The 20,433-nt window shown below is 42.2% G+C and overlaps 1 protein-coding gene across 3 annotated transcripts in view; it reads left to right on the top strand.

The window, feature by feature from the left end:
* The window catches only part of CDC42BPA (CDC42 binding protein kinase alpha), a 160,147-nt gene that overhangs the window by 53,632 nt on the left and 86,082 nt on the right, over positions 1–20,433 (top strand). For all 3 annotated transcript variants that reach the window (XM_040430597.1, XM_040430595.1, XM_040430596.1), the window contains exons 4-5: positions 10,357–10,452; positions 18,720–18,868. In XM_040430597.1, coding sequence (XP_040286531.1) covers positions 10,357–10,452; positions 18,720–18,868 — 245 coding nt within the window. The remainder of the gene's footprint in view (positions 1–10,356; positions 10,453–18,719; positions 18,869–20,433) is intronic.

The raw sequence follows: 20,433 nt of genomic DNA, 5'->3' as shown, positions 1-20,433 counted from the left end.
AAAGATCTCAAAAGATTTTGAAATCAGCCATTCCACTGTCCGGAAGATAGTCTACAAGTGGAGGGCTTTCAAAACAACTGCCAACATGCCCAGGACTGGTCGCCCCAGCAAGTTCACCCCAAGAGCAGACCGCAAGATGCTAAAAGAGGTATCCAAAAACCCTAAAGTGTCATCTCGAGAACTACAGCAGGCTCTGGCTACTGTTGATGTAGAAGTACATGCCTCTACAATAAGAAAGAGACTGTACAAGTTTAACTTGCATGGGAGGTGTGCAAGGAGGAAACCTTTGCTTTCCAAGAGAAACATCGAGGCCAGACTGACATTTGCCAGCGATAAAGTTGACAAAGACCAGGACTTCTGGAATAATGTTCTTTGGACAGATGAGTCCAAAATTGAATTATTTGGACACAACAGCAGAGGACATGTTTGGCGTAAACCAAACACAGCATTCCAAGAAAAGAACCTCATACCAACTGTGAAGCATGGAGGTGGAAGTGTCATGGTTTGGGGCTGCTTTGCTGCAGCAGGACCTGGTCAGCTCACCATCATAGAATCCACGATGAATTCTACTGTGTATCAGAAGGTGCTTGAAGAACATGTGAGACCATCAGTTAGAAAATTAAAGCTGAAGCGGAACTGGACCATGCAACATGACAATGACCCAAAACATACTAGTAAATCAACCAAAGATTGGCTGAAAAAGAAGAAATGGAGAGTCCTGGAATGGCCAAGTCAAAGTCCAGATTTGAATCCCATTGAGATGCTGTGGGGTGACTTGAAAAGGGCTGTACGTGCAAGAAACCCCTCAAACATCTCACAGCTGAAAAAGTTCTGCATTGAGGAGTGGGGTAAAATTTCCTCAGACCGATGTCGAAGACTGGTAGATGGCTACAAGAACCGTCTCACTGCAGTTATTTCAGCCAAAGGAGGTAACACTCGCTATTAGGGGCAAGGGTGTCCTATCTTTTTCCTCAGTTAGAATAGGCATTTTTGTAGAATGACATTTACAGAAGATCTTGAAAAGACTTTTCTTCAGTTTTCTTTGTTTAGTTGGATTACTTTAATCTCTCTGTATTGTTGAAACGGAGATGAAATAACCATTTATTAAAAATGTTACAAAAAACCACATGCTTTCAAAGGGTGTCCTAATTTTTTCACATGACTGTAGGAGGCAGTATTATAGTAGTTATATTCTTGTACATAGGAGGCAGTATTATAGTAGTTATATTCTTGTACATAGGAGCAGTATTATAGTAGTTATATTCTTGTACATAGGAGCAGTATTATAGTAGTTATATTCTTGTACATAGGAGCAGTATTATAGTAGTTATATTCTTGTACGTAGGCGGCAGTATTATAGTAGTTATATTCTTGTACATAGGAGCAGTATTATAGTAGTTATATTCTTGTACATAGGAGGCAGTATTATAGTAGTTATATTCTTGTACATAGGAGCAGTATTATAGTAGTTATATTCTTGTACATAGGAGGCAGTATTATAGCAGTTATATTCTTGTACATAGGAGCAGTATTATAGCAGTTATATTCTTGTACATAGGAGGTAGTATTATAGTAGTTATATTCTTGTACATAGGAGGCAGTATTATAGTAGTTATATTCTTGTACATAGGAGCAGTATTATAGTAGTTATATTCTTGTACATAGGAGCAGTATTATAGCAGTTATATTCTTGTACATAGGAGGTAGTATTATAGTAGTTATATTCTTGTACATAGGAGGCAGTATTATAGTAGTTATATTCTTGTACATAGGAGCAGTATTATAGTAGTTATATTCTTGTACATAGGAGGCAGTATTATAGTAATTATATTCTTGTACATAGGAGCAGTATTATAGTAGTTATATTCTTGTACATAGGAGGCAGTATTATAGTAATTATATTCTTGTACATAGGAGGCAGTATTATAGTAGTTATATTCTTGTACATAGGAGCAGTATTATAGTAGTTATATTCTTGTACATAGGAGGCAGTATTATAGTAATTATATTCTTGTACATAGGAGGCAGTATTATAGTAGTTATATTCTTGTACATAGGAGGCAGTATTATAGTAGTTATATTCTTGTACATAGGAGGCAGTATTATAGTAGTTATATTCTTGTACATAGGAGGGCAGTATTATAGTAGTTATATTCTTGTACATAGGAGCAGTATTATAGTAGTTATATTCTTGTACATAGGAGCAGTATTATAGTAGTTATATTCTTGTACATAGGAGCAGTATTATAGTAGTTATATTCTTGTACATAGGAGGCAGTATTATAGTAGTTATATTCTTGTACATAGGAGCAGTATTATAGTAGTTATATACTTGTACATAGGAGCAGTATTATAGTAGTTATATTCTTGTACATAGGAGCAGTATTATAGTAGTTATATTCTTGTACATAGGAGCAGTATTATAGCAATTATATTCTTGTACATAGGAAGCAGTATTATAATAGTTATATTCTTGTACATAGGAGGCAGTATTATAGTAGTTATATTCTTGTACATAGGAGCAGTATTATAGTAGTTATATACTTGTACATAGGAGCAGTATTATAGTAGTTATATTCTTGTACATAGGAGCAGTATTATAGTAGTTATATTCTTGTACATAGGAGGCAGTATTATAGTAGTTATATTCTTGTACATAGGAGCAGTATTATAGTAGTTATATACTTGTACATAGGAGCAGTATTATAGTAGTTATATTCTTGTACATAGGAGCAGTATTATAGTAGTTATATTCTTGTACATAGGAGCAGTATTATAGTAGTTATATTCTTGTACATAGGAGGCAGTATTATAGTAGTTATATTCTTGTACATAGGAGCAGTATTATAGTAGTTATATACTTGTACATAGGAGCAGTATTATAGTAGTTATATTCTTGTACATAGGAGCAGTATTATAGTAGTTATATTCTTGTACATAGGAGCAGTATTATAGTAGTTATATTCTTGTACATAGGAGGCAGTATTATAGTAGTTATATTCTTGTACATAGGAGCAGTATTATAGTAGTTATATACTTGTACATAGGAGCAGTATTATAGTAGTTATATTCTTGTACATAGGAGGCAGTATTATAGTAGTTATATTCTTGTACATAGGAGGCAGTATTATAGTAGTTATATTCTTGTACATAGGAGCAGTATTATAGTAGTTATATTCTTGTAGATAGGAGCAGTATTATAGTAGTTATATTCTTGTACATAGAAGCAGTATTATAGTAGTTATATTCTTGTACATAGGAGCAGTATTATAGTAGTTATATTCTTGTACATAGGAGCAGTATTATAGTAGTTATATTCCTGTACATATGAGCAGTATTATAGTAGTTATATTCTTGTACATAGGGGCAGTATTATAGTAGTTATATTCTTGTACATAGGGGCAGCATTATAGTAGTTATATTCTTGTACATAGGGGCAGCATTATAGTAGTTATATTCTTGTACAATAGAGCAGTATTATAGTAGTTATATTCTTGTACATAGGAGGCAGTATTATAGTAGTTATATTCTTGTACATAGGAGCAGTATTATAATAGTTATATTCTTGTACATAGGAGCAGTATTATAGTAGTTATATTCTTGTACATAGGAGCAGTATTATAGTAGTTATATTCTTGTACATAGGAGCAGTATTATAGTAGATATAGTCTTGTACATAGGAGCAGTATTATAGTAGTTATATTCTTGTACATAGGAGCAGTATTATAGTAGTTATATTCTTGTACATAGGAGCAGTATTATAGTAGTTATATTCTTGTACATAGGAGGCAGTATTATAGTAGTTATATTCTTGTACATAGGAGGCAGTATTATAGTAGTTATATTCTTGTACATAGGATGCAGTATTATAGTAGTTATATTCCTGTACATAGGAGCAGTATTATAGTAGTTATATTCTTGTACATAGGAGGCAGTATTATAGTAGTTATATTCTTGTACATAGGAGGCAGTATTATAGTAGTTATATTCTTGTACATAGGTGCAGTATTATAGTAGTTATATTCTTGTACATAGGCGGTAGTATTATAATAGTTACCGTATATTCTTGTACATAGGCGGTAGTATTATAGTAGTTACCGTATATTCTTGTACATAGGAGCAGTATTATAGTAGTTATATTCTTGTACATAGGAGCAGTATTATAGTAGTTATATTCTTGTACATAGGAGGCAGTATTATAGTAGTTATATTCTTGTACATAGGAGGCAGTATTATAGTAGTTATATTCTTGTACATAGGAGCAGTATTATAGTAGTTACATTCGTGTACATAGGAGCAGTATTATAGTAGTTATATTCTTGTACATAGGAGCAGTATTATAGTAGTTATATTCTTGTACATAGGAGGCAGTATTATAGTAGATATATTCTTGTACATAGGCGGTAGTATAATAGTTACCGTATATTCTTGTACATAGGCGGTAGTATTATAGTAGTTACCGTATATTCTTGTACATAGGAGCAGTATTATAGTAGTTATATTCTTGTACATAGGAGCAGTATTATAGTAGTTATATTCTTGTACATAGGAGCAGTATTATAGTAGTTATATTCTTGTACATAGAAGCAGTATTATAGTAGTTATATTCTTGTACATAGGAGCAGTATTATAGTAGTTATATTCTTGTACATAGGAGCAGTATTATAGTAGCTATATTCTTGTACATAGGAGCAGTATTATAGTAGTTATATTCTTGTACATAGGAGCAGTATTATAGTAGATATATTCTTGTACATAGGCGGTAGTATTATAATAGTTGCCGTATATTCTTGTACATAGGCGGTAGTATTACAGTAGTTACCGTATATTCTTGTACATAGGAGCAGTATTATAGTAGTTATATTCTTGTACATAGGAGCAGTATTATAGTAGTTATATTCTTGTACATAGGAGCAGTATTATAGTAGTTATATTCTTGTATATAGGAGCAGTATTATAGTAGTTATATTCTTGTACATAGGAGCAGTAGTATAGTAGTTATATTCTTGTACATGGGAGGCAGTATTATAGTAGTTATATTCTTGTACATAGGAGCAGTATTATAGTAGTTATATTCTTGTATATAGGAGCAGTATTATAGTAGTTATATTCTTGTATATAGGAGCAGTATTATAGTAGTTATATTCTTGTACATAGGAGCAGTATTATAGTAGTTATATTCTTGTATATAGGAGCAGTATTCTAGTAGTTATATTCTTGTACATAGGAGCAGTATTATAGTAGTTATATTCTTGTACATAGGAGCAGTATTATAGTAGTTATATTCTTGTACATAGGAGCAGTATTATAGTAGTTATAATCTTGTACATAGGAGCAGTATTATAGTAGTTATATTCCTGTACATAGGAGGCAGTATTATAGTATTTATATTCTTGTACATAGGAGGCAGTATTATAGTAGCTATATTCTTGTACATAGGAGCAGTATTATAGTAGTTATATTCTTGTACATAGGAGCAGTATTATAGTAGTTATATTCTTGTGCATAGGAGCAGTATTATAGTAGTTATATTCATGTACATAGGAGCAGTATTATAGTAGTTATATTCTTGTACATAGGAGCAGTATTATAGTAGTTATATTCTTGTACATAGGAGCAGTATTATAGTAGTTATATTCTTGTACATAGGAGGCAGTATTATAGTAGATATATTCTTGTACATAGGCGGTAGTATAATAGTTACCGTATATTCTTGTACATAGGCGGTAGTATTATAGTAGTTACCGTATATTCTTGTACATAGGAGCAGTATTATAGTAGTTATATTCTTGTACATAGGAGCAGTATTATAGTAGTTATATTCTTGTACATAGGAGCAGTATTATAGTAGTTATATTCTTGTACATAGGCGGTAGTATTATAGTAGTTATATTCTCGTACATAGGAGCAGTATTATAGCAGTTATATTCTTCTACATAGGGAGCAGTATTATAGTAGTTATATTCTTGTATATAGGAGCAGTATTATAGTAGTTATATTCTTGTACATAGGAGCAGTATTATAGTAGTTATATTCTTGTACATAGGAGGCAGTATTATAGTAGTTATATTCTTGTACATAGGAGCAGTATTATAGTAGTTATATTCTTGTACATAGGAGCAGTATTATAGTAGTTATATTCTTGTACATAGGAGCGGTATTATAGTAGCTATATTCTTGTACATAGGAGCAGTATTATAGTAGTTATATTCTTGTACATAGGAGCAGTATTATAGTAGTTATATTCTTGTACATAGGGTCAGTATTATAGTAGTTATATTCTTGTACATAGGAGCAGTATTATAGTAGTTATATTCCTGTATATAGTAGCAGTATTATAGTAGTTATATTCTTGTACATAGAAGCAGTATTATAGTAGTTATATTCTTGTACATAGGAGCAGTATTATAGTAGTTATATTCTTGTACATAGGAGCAGTATTATAGTAGTTATATTCTTGTACATAGGAGGCAGTATTATAGTAGTTATATTCTTGTACATAGAAGCAGTATTATAGTAGTTATATTCTTGTACATAGGAGCAGTATTATAGTAGTTATATTCTTGTACATAGGAGCAGTATTATAGTAGTTATATTCTTGTACATAGGAGCAGTATTATAGTAGTTATATTCTTGTACATAGGAGGCAGTATTATAGTAGTTATATTCTTGTACATAGGAGGCAGTATTATAGTAGTTATATTCTTGTACATAGGAGCAGTATTATAGTAGTTATATTCTTGTATATAGGAGCAGTATTATAGTAGTTATATTCTTGTACATAGGAGCAGTATTATAGTAGTTATATTCTTGTACATAGGAGCAGTATTATAGTAGTTATATTCTTGTACATAGGAGCAGTATTATAGTAGTTATATTCTTGTACATAGGAGCAGTATTATAGTAGTTATATTCTTGTACATAGGAGCAGTATTATAGTAGTTATATCCTTGTACATAGGAGCAGTATTATAGTAGTTATATCCTTGTACATAGGAGCAGTATTATAGTAGTTATATCCTTGTACATATGAGGCAGTATTATAGTAGTTATATAGTAGTGATCGAAGGGAACATAAAATATGTTTAGTGATTAAGCTATTTTATAAAAAATAAATAAAACAACCGCTATATAGTTTGGGACTGTTTGTTGCTCCAGATATGTTACCATTAGCTGTGTCTTCACCATCTATCCCTGTGGATACTGGCCGAGCAGACGGTCTGGTGGTTTCTTTTGTGCAGAGAACAGGTTGCTTGCGTTATGCGCCTGTTTACTTGCACTTTGTGGTAGTTTTACACCCCCGTTTGGCGTTTCACAAGTTAGATTTTTCTGGCCAAAACACATTTATCTTGGCTGTATTTACAACCTGACTTTCAAAGTAAAATAAACCTTCTGTTTCTTCAGAATACAAAACAAAAATTCCCCTTCTTCGCTTGTCCCTATTACGGGAGATTTTGCCAAGAAAAACCTTGTAGAAATGTTGCTGCTCTCAGCAGAGAGGTTAAGAGTTCCTGCAGAAATTCCACGCGCTCTTGTACTTTTCCTCCTATCGCTCGGTACACAAGTGTTCTGGCAGCGCTCGCCGTTTCTTAAAACTTCAGTTTTCGAAAAACTCAAATTCTCGGAATACAGAACGTTTTTTAATGGCGGTTTTGGTTGTATCCGTCCATCGTGTAGGAAGCCAGCAATCCTTTTCAATCCTGTATGTGCGGTCACCATTCACATCCAAGTCCACATAAAGCCAGGCTGGATGTAGATATTGACGTGGATGGTGATTTCATGATTGGTTTTGAGACCTTGTGTAGATCCAAATCGCCCTCTCTACCTGGCTTGAATCGTGACTATTATGTATGTACAGTGTATTCAGAAAGTCTTCAGACCCTTTAACTTTTTTTCACATTTTGTTATGTTCCTCCTTGTGTGAAAATATAGAAAAATTCAGTGCCCCATATTGAGAAAGTGAAAACAGAATTTTTTAATTTTTTGAAAATTTATTAAAAAAAGAAAAACTGAAATTTCTCCAGGGCATAAGTATTCAGACCCTTTGCTATGACACTTGACATTTTGGCTCTGGGGCCTTCCGTTTCTCTGGATCATCTTTGAGATGTTCTACACCCTGATTGGAGTCACCTGTGGTAAATTCCATGGATTCGACATGATTTGGAAAGACACAGCCCTGTCTGTATAAGATCTCACAGCTGACAATGAGATGCAAAAAACAAGCCATGAGGTGGAAAGAACTGCCTGTAGAGCCCAGAGACAGTATTGTGTGGAGGAAATGATCTGGAGAAGGGGACAAAAACATTTCTGCTGCACTAAAAGTTCCCAAGAGCACAGAGGCCTCCATAATTCTTAAATGGAAGACGTTTGTAACACCCAAGACTCTTCTTAGAGCTGCCGACCCACCAAACTAGGTAATCGGGGGACAAGGGCCTTGGTAGGAGAGGTGACCAAGAACCCAATGGTCACTCTGGCTGAGCTCCAAAGATCCTGGAGTTTGCCGCCTGGAGTTTGTAAAAAAAAAAATCACCTATAGGACCGTGAGGAACCAGATTCTCTGGACTGATGAAACAAAGACTGAACTTTTTAGCCTCAATTCTAAGTGTCATGTCAGGAGGAAACCAGGCCCTGCTCATCACCTGCCCAATACCATCCCTACAGTGAAGCATGGTGGTGGCAGCATCATGCTGGGAGGACAGGGAGACTGGTCGGGGTGGAGGGAAAGCTGAATGGAGCAAAGCACAGAGATATTCTTAATGAGAACCTGATCCAGAGCTCTGGACCTCAGACTGGTCTGAAGATTTACCTTCCAGCAAGACAACACAGGACATTCACAGAGTTGTCCCTAAGCACACAGCCGGGACAACACAGGAGAGCCTTAGGGACAACTCTCTGAATGTCCTTGAGGGGTCCAACCAGAGCCTTGAACCCAATGGAACGTCTCTGGAGAGACCTGAAAATGGCTGTCCGCCGACGGCCCCATCCAACCTGACAGAGTTGGAGAGGAGCTGCAGAGAAGAATGGCAGAAAATCCCAAAATCCAGGCGTGCAAACCTTGTGGCATCATTCTCAAGAAGACTGGAGGCTGGAATCACTGCCAAAGGGGCTGAGGACGTATCTCCTGAGTAAAGGGGCTGAGGACGTATCTCCTGAGTAAAGGGGCTGAGGACGTATCTCCTGAGTAAAGGGGCTGAGGACGTATCTCCTGAGTAAAGGGGCTGAGGCCGTATCTCCTGAGTAAAGGGGCTGAGGCCGTATCTCCTGAGTAAAGGGGCTGAGGCCGTATCTCGTGAGTAAAGGGGCTGAGGCCGTATCTCGTGAGTAAAGGGGCTGAGGCCGTATCTCGTGAGTAAAGGGGCTGAGGCCGTATCTCGTGAGTAAAGGGGCTGAGGCCGTATCTCCTGAGTAAAGGGGCTGAGGCCGTATCTCCTGAGTAAAGGGGCTGAGGCCGTATCTCCTGAGTAAAGGGGCTGAGGCCGTATCTCCTGAGTAAAGGGGCTGAGGCCGTATCTCCTGAGTAAAGGGGCTGAGGCCGTATCTCCTGAGTAAAGGGGCTGAGGCCGTATCTCCTGAGTAAAGGGGCTGAGGCCGTATCTTCCTGACAACTTATGTCAATGCAAGATTTTAGATTTTCTTTTCAGTAAATTAGAAAAGATTTCAAACATTCTGTTCTCATTCTGGGGTACTGAGTGCAGATTTTTATAGGGAGCAACATAACAAAATGTGGGAAAAGTAAGAGAGTCTGAAAACTTTCCAAATGCACTGTATTTATGTTGATGCCGGGTTGGATCTACACAAGGTCTTCAAGACACCAATATGTATCCGAAAGAACCTGATCAGAATCTCAGAAGCCTCTTTCACACATCAGTGGTTTTCCGTGGTGCTGTCACGGAATCATGTCCTATTTTGTCTGTGGACCCCTCAAGCCTATGACAGTCTATGAGTCCATGGTTCTTCCAGAGAAGATGCTCTGGAGACCAGTATTCTGCCTGGCAGTGTCCGTGAAACACTGTTGACACACGGCCGCTCAGTATTGCTTCGTTGAGCTCTTAAAATGCACGGGGATTAGTTTCCTTCACCAAATGACTGTACGGCGCCAGGTGTAAAGACACCTGTACTATGCCCAGAATGCAAAACACCAGTCTGCGTGCAAGCAGGAAATGCTGGGAGATTTCAGCTCTGAAGCTTTAGATTGATGAATGCAGATCTGGATTATAATTTATTAGTTCTGTTTGTAACCCAGAAATGATGATGAGAGATGGACAAAAACTTTCTGGGTGAGAATTATTGCAATTTTTTTGTGACGGGCTCCCTCTTTGTGGACGCCTCCTTAACGCTGCCTCTTTCTGCCCCTCAGACGGCGTGTTTCCGGGAAGAGAGGGATGTGCTGGTGTATGGCGACAGCCAGTGGATCACTACCCTGCACTATGCCTTCCAGGACGACAACTACTTGGTGAGTACTTGTCGGAGCTGTCACTTTGTGTCATCGTCACCCGAAGTCTGCAAAGCCAGAGAAAAGGGGCATAGTCCCCATAGCCATCTGGTTGTACCCTCTGCAGGGCGTATCAGCGATGGCAGGTGATGCACTGCATTGTGGGAGATGCCGTTTTCCCCCTTTAGACTACAATACACTGCCTGGTGTGAATACGTGTCCCCCAATGCACCACAGCATTGCACAAACTCTGTGCAGCCTGAGAATTAACAGGAATCGAAATGCAGCTCTGGATGTGAATGGAGCATAAGCCTCCTGGGTCAAGTCCTTTGCAGCCATACTGTAATATGTATTAAACGCAAGGACAACCCCTTTAATCGTTGTAGATCTTCCCACTTTCTTACATAGTTTTCAGCATCTCTGCTTCCTGTCTGTGGATGGCAGTATTCCTATCCACATATATACCCGATGGTTTATTACAATTGTATGCAGTCTAGACTAGATACAAGTGTAACAAACTCTCAGCTGTAAAAGACATGTAAATAAGAATATTGCCGTTCACTGACAGGAAGCAAAGAACTTTAAAATATATTCGAAAGTTGAATAATTTTTCTATATGAAATGACTTAACGTTATTTACACAAAACTGGAAAACTATGCGGAAATCCTGTGTAGGCCTATCACTTCTCACAGCTGAGGGTTTGTTACAGTGGAGCTGAACAGTCAGGTCTCCAGACTGATGCAATGTATCAGTGCAGGTAAAGTGTGTCTGTCTGAAGACCAGAGGGTTGTCTACGGTGGGCACAACTGTAACAAACCCCCAGCCGTGAGAAGTTGTACAGGCTTTTTGACCTGTGTTATATATTTTTTTCAGGTTTATGCAAAGGAAGTTTTATTCATTGTAAAATTCTTCAGCTTTCTAATATATTTTTAAGATCTCTGCTTCCAGCTAGTGAATGGTGGTGTTCCGATTTACATACCTACTTTTCAAAGCTGAGGCTTTGTTACATTTGTATCTAGTGTAGACTATCCTCTGAAGCTAAATCTCCCTCCTGATAGTTTGTTACAGTGTATCAGTCTGGAGTCCCGTCGGTTTAGGCTCTCTTCAGATCCGTGTAGAAAGTGCCAGTAAATGGTGAAAACAGGACGAACCCCTTGGAAAATGATTGGGGTCCGATAGGTGCCGTCGGTGTCCATCATTTAACAGATCCGGCGCTGTGACTCCTGAAACCGAGCAGAGCAACAGAATTGATGAATGCTGATTTGAACAGAGCTTTATCTCACAGGGAATTGCTTAAACTGGACACAATTGTAACAAACCCTCAGCTGTGAGAAATGTTAGATCTATACAGGCTTTCATCTTCGAAATATGAACAGGAATGTTTTCCACTCGCTGACAGCAAGCAAAGATCTTGCAAATGGAGAGAAAGTATAATTGCAATTTGCAGAACTTTTCGTGGTGCACTGATTAAAGGAGTTGGCCTATCTCAGACACATGTCAGTAGGATATGCCATCAATGTCAGACAGGTGCTCTTATCTCCAGAACGGGACCCCCCAAAGTGAACAGAAAGCCGCACATTTGCGAGTGATGGCAGTCCTACTGCAGTGATTGGAGAGGTGGTGCACCCTCCATTCACTGCTATGGGAGTTCTGAAAGTAGTCGAGGGATGGCAGTCCTACTGTGGTGATTGGAGAGGTGGTGCGCCCTCCATTCACCGCTATGGGAGTTCTGAAAGTATTCGAGTGATGGCAGTCCTACTGCGGTGATTGGAGAGGTGGTGCGCCCTCCATTCACCGCTATGGGAGTTCTGAAAGTATTCGAGTGATGGCAGTCCTACTGCGGTGATTGGAGAGGTGGTGCGCCCTCCATTCATTGCTATGGGAGTTCTGAAAGTAGTCGAGTGATGGCAGTCCTACTGCGGTGATTGGAGAGGTGGTGCGCCCTCCATTCATTGCTATGGGAGTTCTGAAAGTAGCCGAGTGATGGCAGTCCTACTGCGGTGATTGGAGAGGTGGTGCGCCCTCCATTCATTGCTATGGGAGTTCTGAAAGTAGCCGAGTGATGGCAGTCCTACTGCGGTGATTGGAGAGGTGGTGCGCCCTCCATTCATTGCTATGGGAGTTCTGAAAGTAGCCGAGTGATGGCAGTCCTACTGCGGTGATTGGAGAGGTGGTGCGCCCTCCATTCATTGCTATGGGAGTTCTGAAAGTAGCCGAGTGATGGCAGTCCTACTGCGGTGATTGGGGAGGTGGTGCGCCCTCCATTCATTGCTATGGGAGTTCTGAAAGTAGCCGAGTGATGGCAGTCCTACTGTGGTGATTGGAGAGGTGGTGCGCCCTCCATTCATTGCTATGGGAGTTCTGAAAGTAGCCGAGTGATGGCAGTCCTACTGCGGTGATTGGGGAGGTGGTGCGCCCTCCATTCATTGCTATGGGAGTTCTGAAAGTAGCCGAGTGATGGCAGTCCTACTGCGGTGATTGGGAGGTGGTGCGCCCTCCATTCATTGCTATGGGAGTTCTGAAAGTAGCCGAGTGATGGCAGTCCTACTGCGGTGATTGGAGAGGTGGTGCGCCCTCCATTCATTGCTATGGGAGTTCTGAAAGTAGCCGAGTGATGGCAGTCCTACTGTGGTGATTGGAGAGGTGGTGCGCCCTCCATTCATTGCTATGGGAGTTCTGAAAGTAGCCGAGTGATGGCAGTCCTACTGCAGTGATTGGAGAGGTGGTGCGCCCTCCATTCATTGCTATGGGAGTTCTGAAAGTAGCCGAGTGATGGCAGTCCTACTGTGGTGATTGGAGAGGTGGTGCGCCCTCCATTCATTGCTATGGGAGTTCTGAAAGTAGTCGAGTGATGGCAGTCCTACTGCGGTGATTGGAGAGGTGGTGCGCCCTCCATTCATTGCTATGGGAGTTCTGAAAGTAGCCGAGTGATGGCAGTCCTACTGCGGTGATTGGAGAGGTGGTGCGCCCTCCATTCACCGCTATGGGAGTTCTGAAAGTAGCCGAGTGATGGCAGTCCTACTGCGGTGATTGGGGAGGTGGTGCGCCCTCCATTCATTGCTATGGGAGTTCTGAAAGTAGCCGAGTGATGGCAGTCCTACTGCAGTGATTGGAGAGGTGGTGCGCCCTCCATTCATTGCTATGGGAGTTCTGAAAGTAGCCGAGTGATGGCAGTCCTACTGCGGTGATTGGAGAGGTGGTGCGCCCTCCATTCATTGCTATGGGAGTTCTGAAAGTAGTCGAGTGATGGCAGTCCTACTGCAGTGATTGGAGAGGTGGTGCGCCCTCCATTCATTGCTATGGGAGTTCTGAAAGTAGCCGAGTGATGGCAGTCCTACTGTGGTGATTGGAGAGGTGGTGCGCCCTCCATTCATTGCTATGGGAGTTCTGAAAGTAGTCGAGTGATGGCAGTCCTACTGCGGTGATTGGAGAGGTGGTGCGCCCTCCATTCATTGCTATGGGAGTTATGAAAGTAGTTGAGGGATGGCAGTCCTACTGCGGTGATTGGAGAGGTGGTGCGCCCTCCATTCACTACTATGGGAGTTATGAAAGTAGTTGAGGGATGGCAGTCCTACTGCGGTGATTGGAGAGGTGGTGTGCCCTCCATTCATTGCTATGGGAGTTATGAAAGTAGTCGAGGGATGGCAGTCCTACTGCGGTGATTGGGGAGGTGGTGCGCCCTCTATTCATTGCTATGGGAGTTTTGAAAGTAGCCGAGTGATGGCAGTCCTACTGCGGTGATTGGAGAGGTGGTGCGCCCTCCATTCACCGCTATGGGAGTTCTGAAAGTAGCCGAGTGATGGCAGTTTTACTGCGGTGATTGGAGAGGTGGTGCGCCCTCCATTCACCGCTATGGGAGTTCTGAAAGTAGCCGAGGGATGGCAGTCCTACTGCAGCGATTGGAGAGGTGGTGCGCCCTCCATTCACCGCTATGGGAGTTCTGAAAGTAGTCGAGGGATGGCAGTCCTACTGCAGTCATTGGAGAGGTGGTGCGCCCTCCATTCACCGCTATGGGAGTTCTGAAAGTATTCGAGTGATAGCAGTCCTACTGTGGTGATTGGAGAGGTGGTGCGCCCTCCATTCACTACTATGGGAGTTATGAAAGTAGTTGAGGGATGGCAGTCCTACTGCGGTGATTGGAGAGGTGGTGCGCCCTCCATTCATAGCTATGGGAGTTCTGAAAGTAGTCGAGTGATGGCAGTCCTACTGCGGTGATTGGAGAGGTGGTGCGCCCTCCATTCACCGCTATGGGAGTTCTGAAAGTAGCCGAGGGATGGCAGTCCTACTGCAGCGATTGGAGAGGTGGTGCGCCCTCCATTCACCGCTATGGGAGTTCTGAAAGTAGTCGAGGGATGGCAGTCCTACTGCGGTGATTGGAGAGGTGGTGCGCCCTCCATTCACCGCTATGGGACTTCCAAAAACAGCTGAACGTTCTCGCTCTGTTATTTTCGGAACTCCAATAGCAGTGAATGGAGAGCACGCCGCACATGTGTGGTGCACTCTCCTTCTCTTCGGGGGCCTCATTATGGACTTAGGAGCGGTCCCAGAGGTGGGACCCACACCTATCTGATACTGATGGCATATCCTAGCGATATGTATATGAGGTGGAAATGCCCCTTTAGGCTTTATTAAAGGGGTTGTCCAAGATTAGAAAACTGTGGTTGCCTTTTTCCAACAAAAGCGCCACACCTGTCCTTTTGGTTGTGTCTGGTATTGCAGCTCAGCTCCACTGAAGTGGATTAGGCTAAGCTGCAATACCCCACACAACCTGTGAACAGGTGTGGTGCTGTTTGCGGGAGACGGCAGCCATGTTTTTCTAAAGCCGGACAACCCCTTTAATGTTAATTGGAAAATTCCTTTAGGGGGAATGTTCACACAACACGGAATCGGTAACAGGCCGACCCTCGGATTTCTGCGGTGTATTTGCAGCACGTGGATTAGCTCTTTCCAGCAGCTCTAAGCCCGCTAGTGGTAAAGATTCTGCAGGTTCTGCTCGGAAACCCGTCAATAAGTGACATGTCGCTCCGCCCAGAAATAATCCGCCGCCGAGTTGTGCACCGGAGCGTAATACTGCACTCTCTTTTCATTTATAACCAGGAACCATCACTTTGATTTGCATCTCATAGACTACTTTAAATTGCAGCATACTTTTCTAAACTCTATGGGCAGTGGGGAAAATGTGTGTTCCTGGGAAAGCTGGGTGATAAACAGCAGGGACTGGCCTTAGAATTTCTGGGGCCCCAAGCAAAGTTATGTCTGGGGGCCATAATCAGGACAGACAGACAGAAATAACTATTCCCAGCACAGGTTCCCTGCTTGTCCACATAGAGTTGGAAGTTGTGGCCACTGCCGATTCTAGCTTTTCTGCTGCCGGAGGTGAAAATTTAAATTGTGTCCCCAAGTATTTATAATCCCCCTCCTGTAGTGTCCCCCAGTATTATAATGCCCCTCCTATAATGCCCCTCCTGTGGTGCCCCCAGTATTATAATCCCCCTCCTGTAGTGTCCCCCAGTATTATAATGTCCCTCCTGTAGTGTCCCCCAGTATTATAATGTCCCTCCTGTAATGCCCCAGTATTATAATGCCCCTCCTGTGGTGCCCCCAGTATTATAATGCCCCTCCTGTAGTGCCCCCAGTATTATAATGCCCACTTGCGGATTTATAAACCGTATCATGGAAAAAAAACGTCCTGTCCATTCTTAATAAGGAATCCACATCCAAAATTCCCATTGAAAACGGGCAGGAATGAAAATCCATGGCAAAACTGCATAAAAAAAAACACATCCGGAAAAAAACAAAAAACTAAAATAAACACTGGTAGGAAAAACACTGAGGCGGATTCTGCATCTGTTTTTTTCAGCACATAAAATATTCCCCCAGTACTATAATGCCCCTCCTGTAGTTCCCCCAGTATTATAATGCCCCTCCTGTAGTTCCCCCAGTATTATAATGCCCCTCCTGTAGTTCCCCCAGTATTATAATGCCCCTCCTGTAGTGCCTCCAGTATTATAATGCCCCTCCTGTAGTGCCCCCAGTATTATAATGCCCCTCCTGTAGTTCCCCCAGTACTATAATGCCCCTCCTGTAGTTCCCCCAGTATTATAATGCCCCTCCTGTAGTGCCCCCAGTAATATAATGCTCATCCCGTAGTGCCCCCAGTATTATAATGCCCCTCCTGTAGTTTCCCCAGTATTATAATGCCCCTCATGTAGTGCCCCCAGTAATATAATGCTCATCTTGTAGTGCCCCTAGTATTATAATGCCCCTCCTGTAGTGCCCCCAGTATTATAATGCCCCTCATGTAGTGCCCCCAGTATTATAATGCCCCTCATGTAGTGCCCCCAGTATTATAATGCCCCTCCTGTAGTGCCCCCAGTAATATAATGCCCCTCCTGTAGTGCCTCCAGTAATATAATGCCCCTCCTGTAGTGCCCCCAGTAATATAATGCCCCTCCTGTAGTGCCCCCAGTATTATAATGCCCCTCCTGTAGTGCCCCCAGTATTATAATGCCCCTCCTGTAGTGCCCCCAGTATTATAATGCCCCTCCTGTAGTGCCCCCAGTATTATAATGCCCCTCCTGTAGTGCCCCCAGCATTATAATGCCCCTCCTGTAGTGCCCCCAGTATTATAATGCCCCTCCTGTAGTGCCCCCAGTATTATAATGCCCCTCCTGTAGTGCCCCCAGTATTATAATGCCCCTCCTGTAGTGCCCCCAGTATTATAATGCCCCTCCTGTAGTGCCCCCAGTATTATAATGCCCCTCCTGTAGTGCCCCCAGTATTATAATGCCCCTCCTGTAGTGCCCCCAGTATTATAATGCCCCTCCTGTAGTGCCCCCAGTATTATAATGCCCCTCCTGTAGTGCCCCCAGTATTATAATGCCCCTCCTGTAGTGCCCCCAGTATTATAATGCCCCTCCTGTAGTGCCCCCAGTATTATAATGCCCCTCCTGTAGTGCCCCCAGTATTATAATGCCCCTCCTGTAGTGCCCCCAGTATTATAATGCCCCTCCTGTAGTGCCCCCAGTATTATAATGCCCCTCCTGTAGTGCCCCCAGTATTATAATGCCCCTCCTGTAGTGCCCCCAGTAATATAATGCCCCTCCTGTAGTGCCCCCAGTAATATAATGCCCCTCCTGTAGTGCCCCCAGTATTATAATGCCCCTCCTGTAGTGCCCCCAGTATTATAATGCCCCTCCTGTAGGGCCTCCAGCATTATAATGCCCCTCCTGTAGTGCCCCCAGCATTATAATGCCCCTCCTGTAGTGCCCCCAGCATTATAATGCCCCTCCTTTAGTGCCCCCAGCATTATAATGCCCACCCCTCTGTACTGTTCTCAGTAGTGCCAGGAAAAAAACAAAAAACTACTCACCTGACTCCCGCTACACGCCTCTATCTGCGACGCAGGCCACAGACCTCTTAATGTTCTACGACCTGAGTTGCCTTTGTCCCGATGCAGGTTCTCGCGATGATGTCATCACCTCGCGGTAAGACCCAGCAAAGGAGAGTTGTGATGATGTCATTGCGACTGCCTGTGCCAGTATACTGCCTCATGGGCTTCAGGCCTAAGCTGCCTGAGGCCTTTAAATAGCGGATTTTTGCTGCGGATTCCACGCCAAAAACGCATGCAGATCTTCCCCATTGATTTCAATGAGGAAACGGCATATTCATTCAATCATAGCTTTTTGTTCCCGCTTGCGGTTTTATAAACCGCATCATGGAAAAAGGAAGCGTCCTGTCCATTCTTAATGCGGAATCCACGTCCAAAATTCCCATTGAAAACTGTCAGGAATGAAAATCCATGGCAAAACTGCATCAAAAAAACACATCAGGAAAAAAAACTTGTAGGAAAAAAACTGATGCAGATTCTGCATCTCTTTTTTTTTCAGCACTTAAAATACTCATTGTGACCCCAAGAGAGATTGGTGGGGACTGGAGCCATAAGGTATGGTCACGTGGTGTTTTTTTTTTTTTTGCACGGGTTTCTGTGCAGGTTCAGTGCAGAAAACCTCCCTTTGTTTTCATTGGGAGGCCGTGCCGCAGTACATGCAGCCAAAAATATTTCCCGTGTGACACTAAACCAGCAGGGGATACAAAGAGATGTGACATCCCGAAGCTTGGGAACTAGCAAGTAACAGCAGAATTGTGAATGCAGCTCTGGATGTGACTAGAGTGAAACATAGGGACGCATTCCATAAAGTATAAAACAACTGCTTTATGTAGATTTGTCCAGAGGATTTGACAGAATTTTTTTTTCTGATTTTGTTTTGTCTTACATCCCCCACAGTACCTGGTTATGGATTATTATGTCGGAGGAGACCTCCTCACTCTGCTCAGTAAGTTTGAGGATCGGCTACCAGAGGAAATGGCGCGATTCTACTTGGCCGAAATGGTCATGGCTATCGACTCGGTCCACCAGCTTCACTATGTCCACAGGTAAGGAACCAAGCAGAGTTTTTGAAAGCGGCTGCCTATGCGTGCGTATTTGAAAAACAGCTCCTCGAAACACAAAAAAAGTTGCTGGAGAAAAAGTGGAGACCTAAAATATTGGGGGTTTTTTTGGTCCCCTTTAAGACTTTTGCTACCAAGGATGTATCTCCTACTCCCTCGCAGGGTGGCACTCAGCAGCCAAGGATGTATCTCTATCTCAGGCTGTATTGCAGCTAGATGAACCAGGTCATGTTTTAAAGCTAAGAATATAAGAGACTCTAGTTGTGATACAGCCGAAATACATCAGGGCAGTGTTTCCTCAACTCCAGTCCTCAGGGCCCACCTACCGGTCATGATTTGAGAATATCCCACAGAATGAATACCTGTGGTAAGTCCTGTTGCATTGAGACTAATTATATCACCTGCTCAATACTAAGGAAATCCTGAAAACATGACCGGCAAGTGGGCCCTGAGGACCGGAGTTGAGGAGCCCTGCATTAGGGTGTATTGGGAGTTGCATATACCTGCAGCTCGCACTCCTGATCCAGTTTCAAAGCATGACATCCCTGTCTGTATGGCGGCTAGCCCCGTGATATTAGTCTTTTTTTTATTTATTTTTAAGCCTAAATTCTAAGCTTTAAAACAAGATCTGCCTGAGACGAGTCAGGTGGAAATTCATGCTATAGGCAGACAAACATTAATTTTGAAGGATGTCTGGTGGTGTAATGCTTCACCTTACCTGAAGGAGTGCTGCAGAGAAATTGAACACCTGATGCTGGGCACAATTTACAGCTGAACACTGAGGGTTCTAGCAACGGGATATCCTAAGATTAGTTTATTATCTAGGGACAATTCTAGCCAAAAGGAATTGTCCACAGTGGACACTCCCTTTAAGTACTTTCTGACAGAGGGATGACTTACGTTGTCACCAAATACTATATTTAGAATATGATATAGACACACAGGTACAGTGTTATAGCTGTTAGGTTGTCATGGTAACCTGGCTCGTGAACGCTCTTTGTTAACTACATTCTCAACTTGACTCTTGTCGGATCATTAATGGATTTGGCCCCTGGTGTCCCCTTAATTCAACACATTTCCCAGACGGATCTCAACCAGAGCCGGAGCGTATGAAATTATGTGGTTGTTCCACTCGCGCTTTTTTCACGAGCAGCTTTACCCTGGATGGCAGAGATTGATCTTTGGCGAATACTGAGGTGCCATATGGATTTGTAATCATGGGTTGTATGGAGATGGATTCTCTGCTTCTGAGCTGCGAAAAATACAAGAAACTGCATGTAAGATGTGAGGGGTGAACGTGAACAAGAGCAAGGGGTCTGCAGCATTTAGAGATCTTCCAGGGTTAAAGGGGCTCTGATCACAGTGCCCTGATCACAGTGTACAGTGGTCCTTGGACTCCGTGTGATCAGCTGTGGAAGAACCTGGCAAGCGAGTGTTCAATTTCCCTACAGTGCCCCCGCAGGAGACATGGGGTATTACACAGCTCCAGCTTCAATCACTAGGTTGTCCATATGAACACTGTGCTCAGTGTCTCTCTAGAACCCAGTATG

The sequence above is a fragment of the Bufo bufo genome, chromosome 4 (assembly GCF_905171765.1).
Source record: "Bufo bufo chromosome 4, aBufBuf1.1, whole genome shotgun sequence".
Taxonomy (NCBI): Eukaryota; Metazoa; Chordata; class Amphibia; order Anura; family Bufonidae; genus Bufo; species Bufo bufo.
This window is presented reverse-complemented; position numbering and strand designations above follow the sequence as displayed.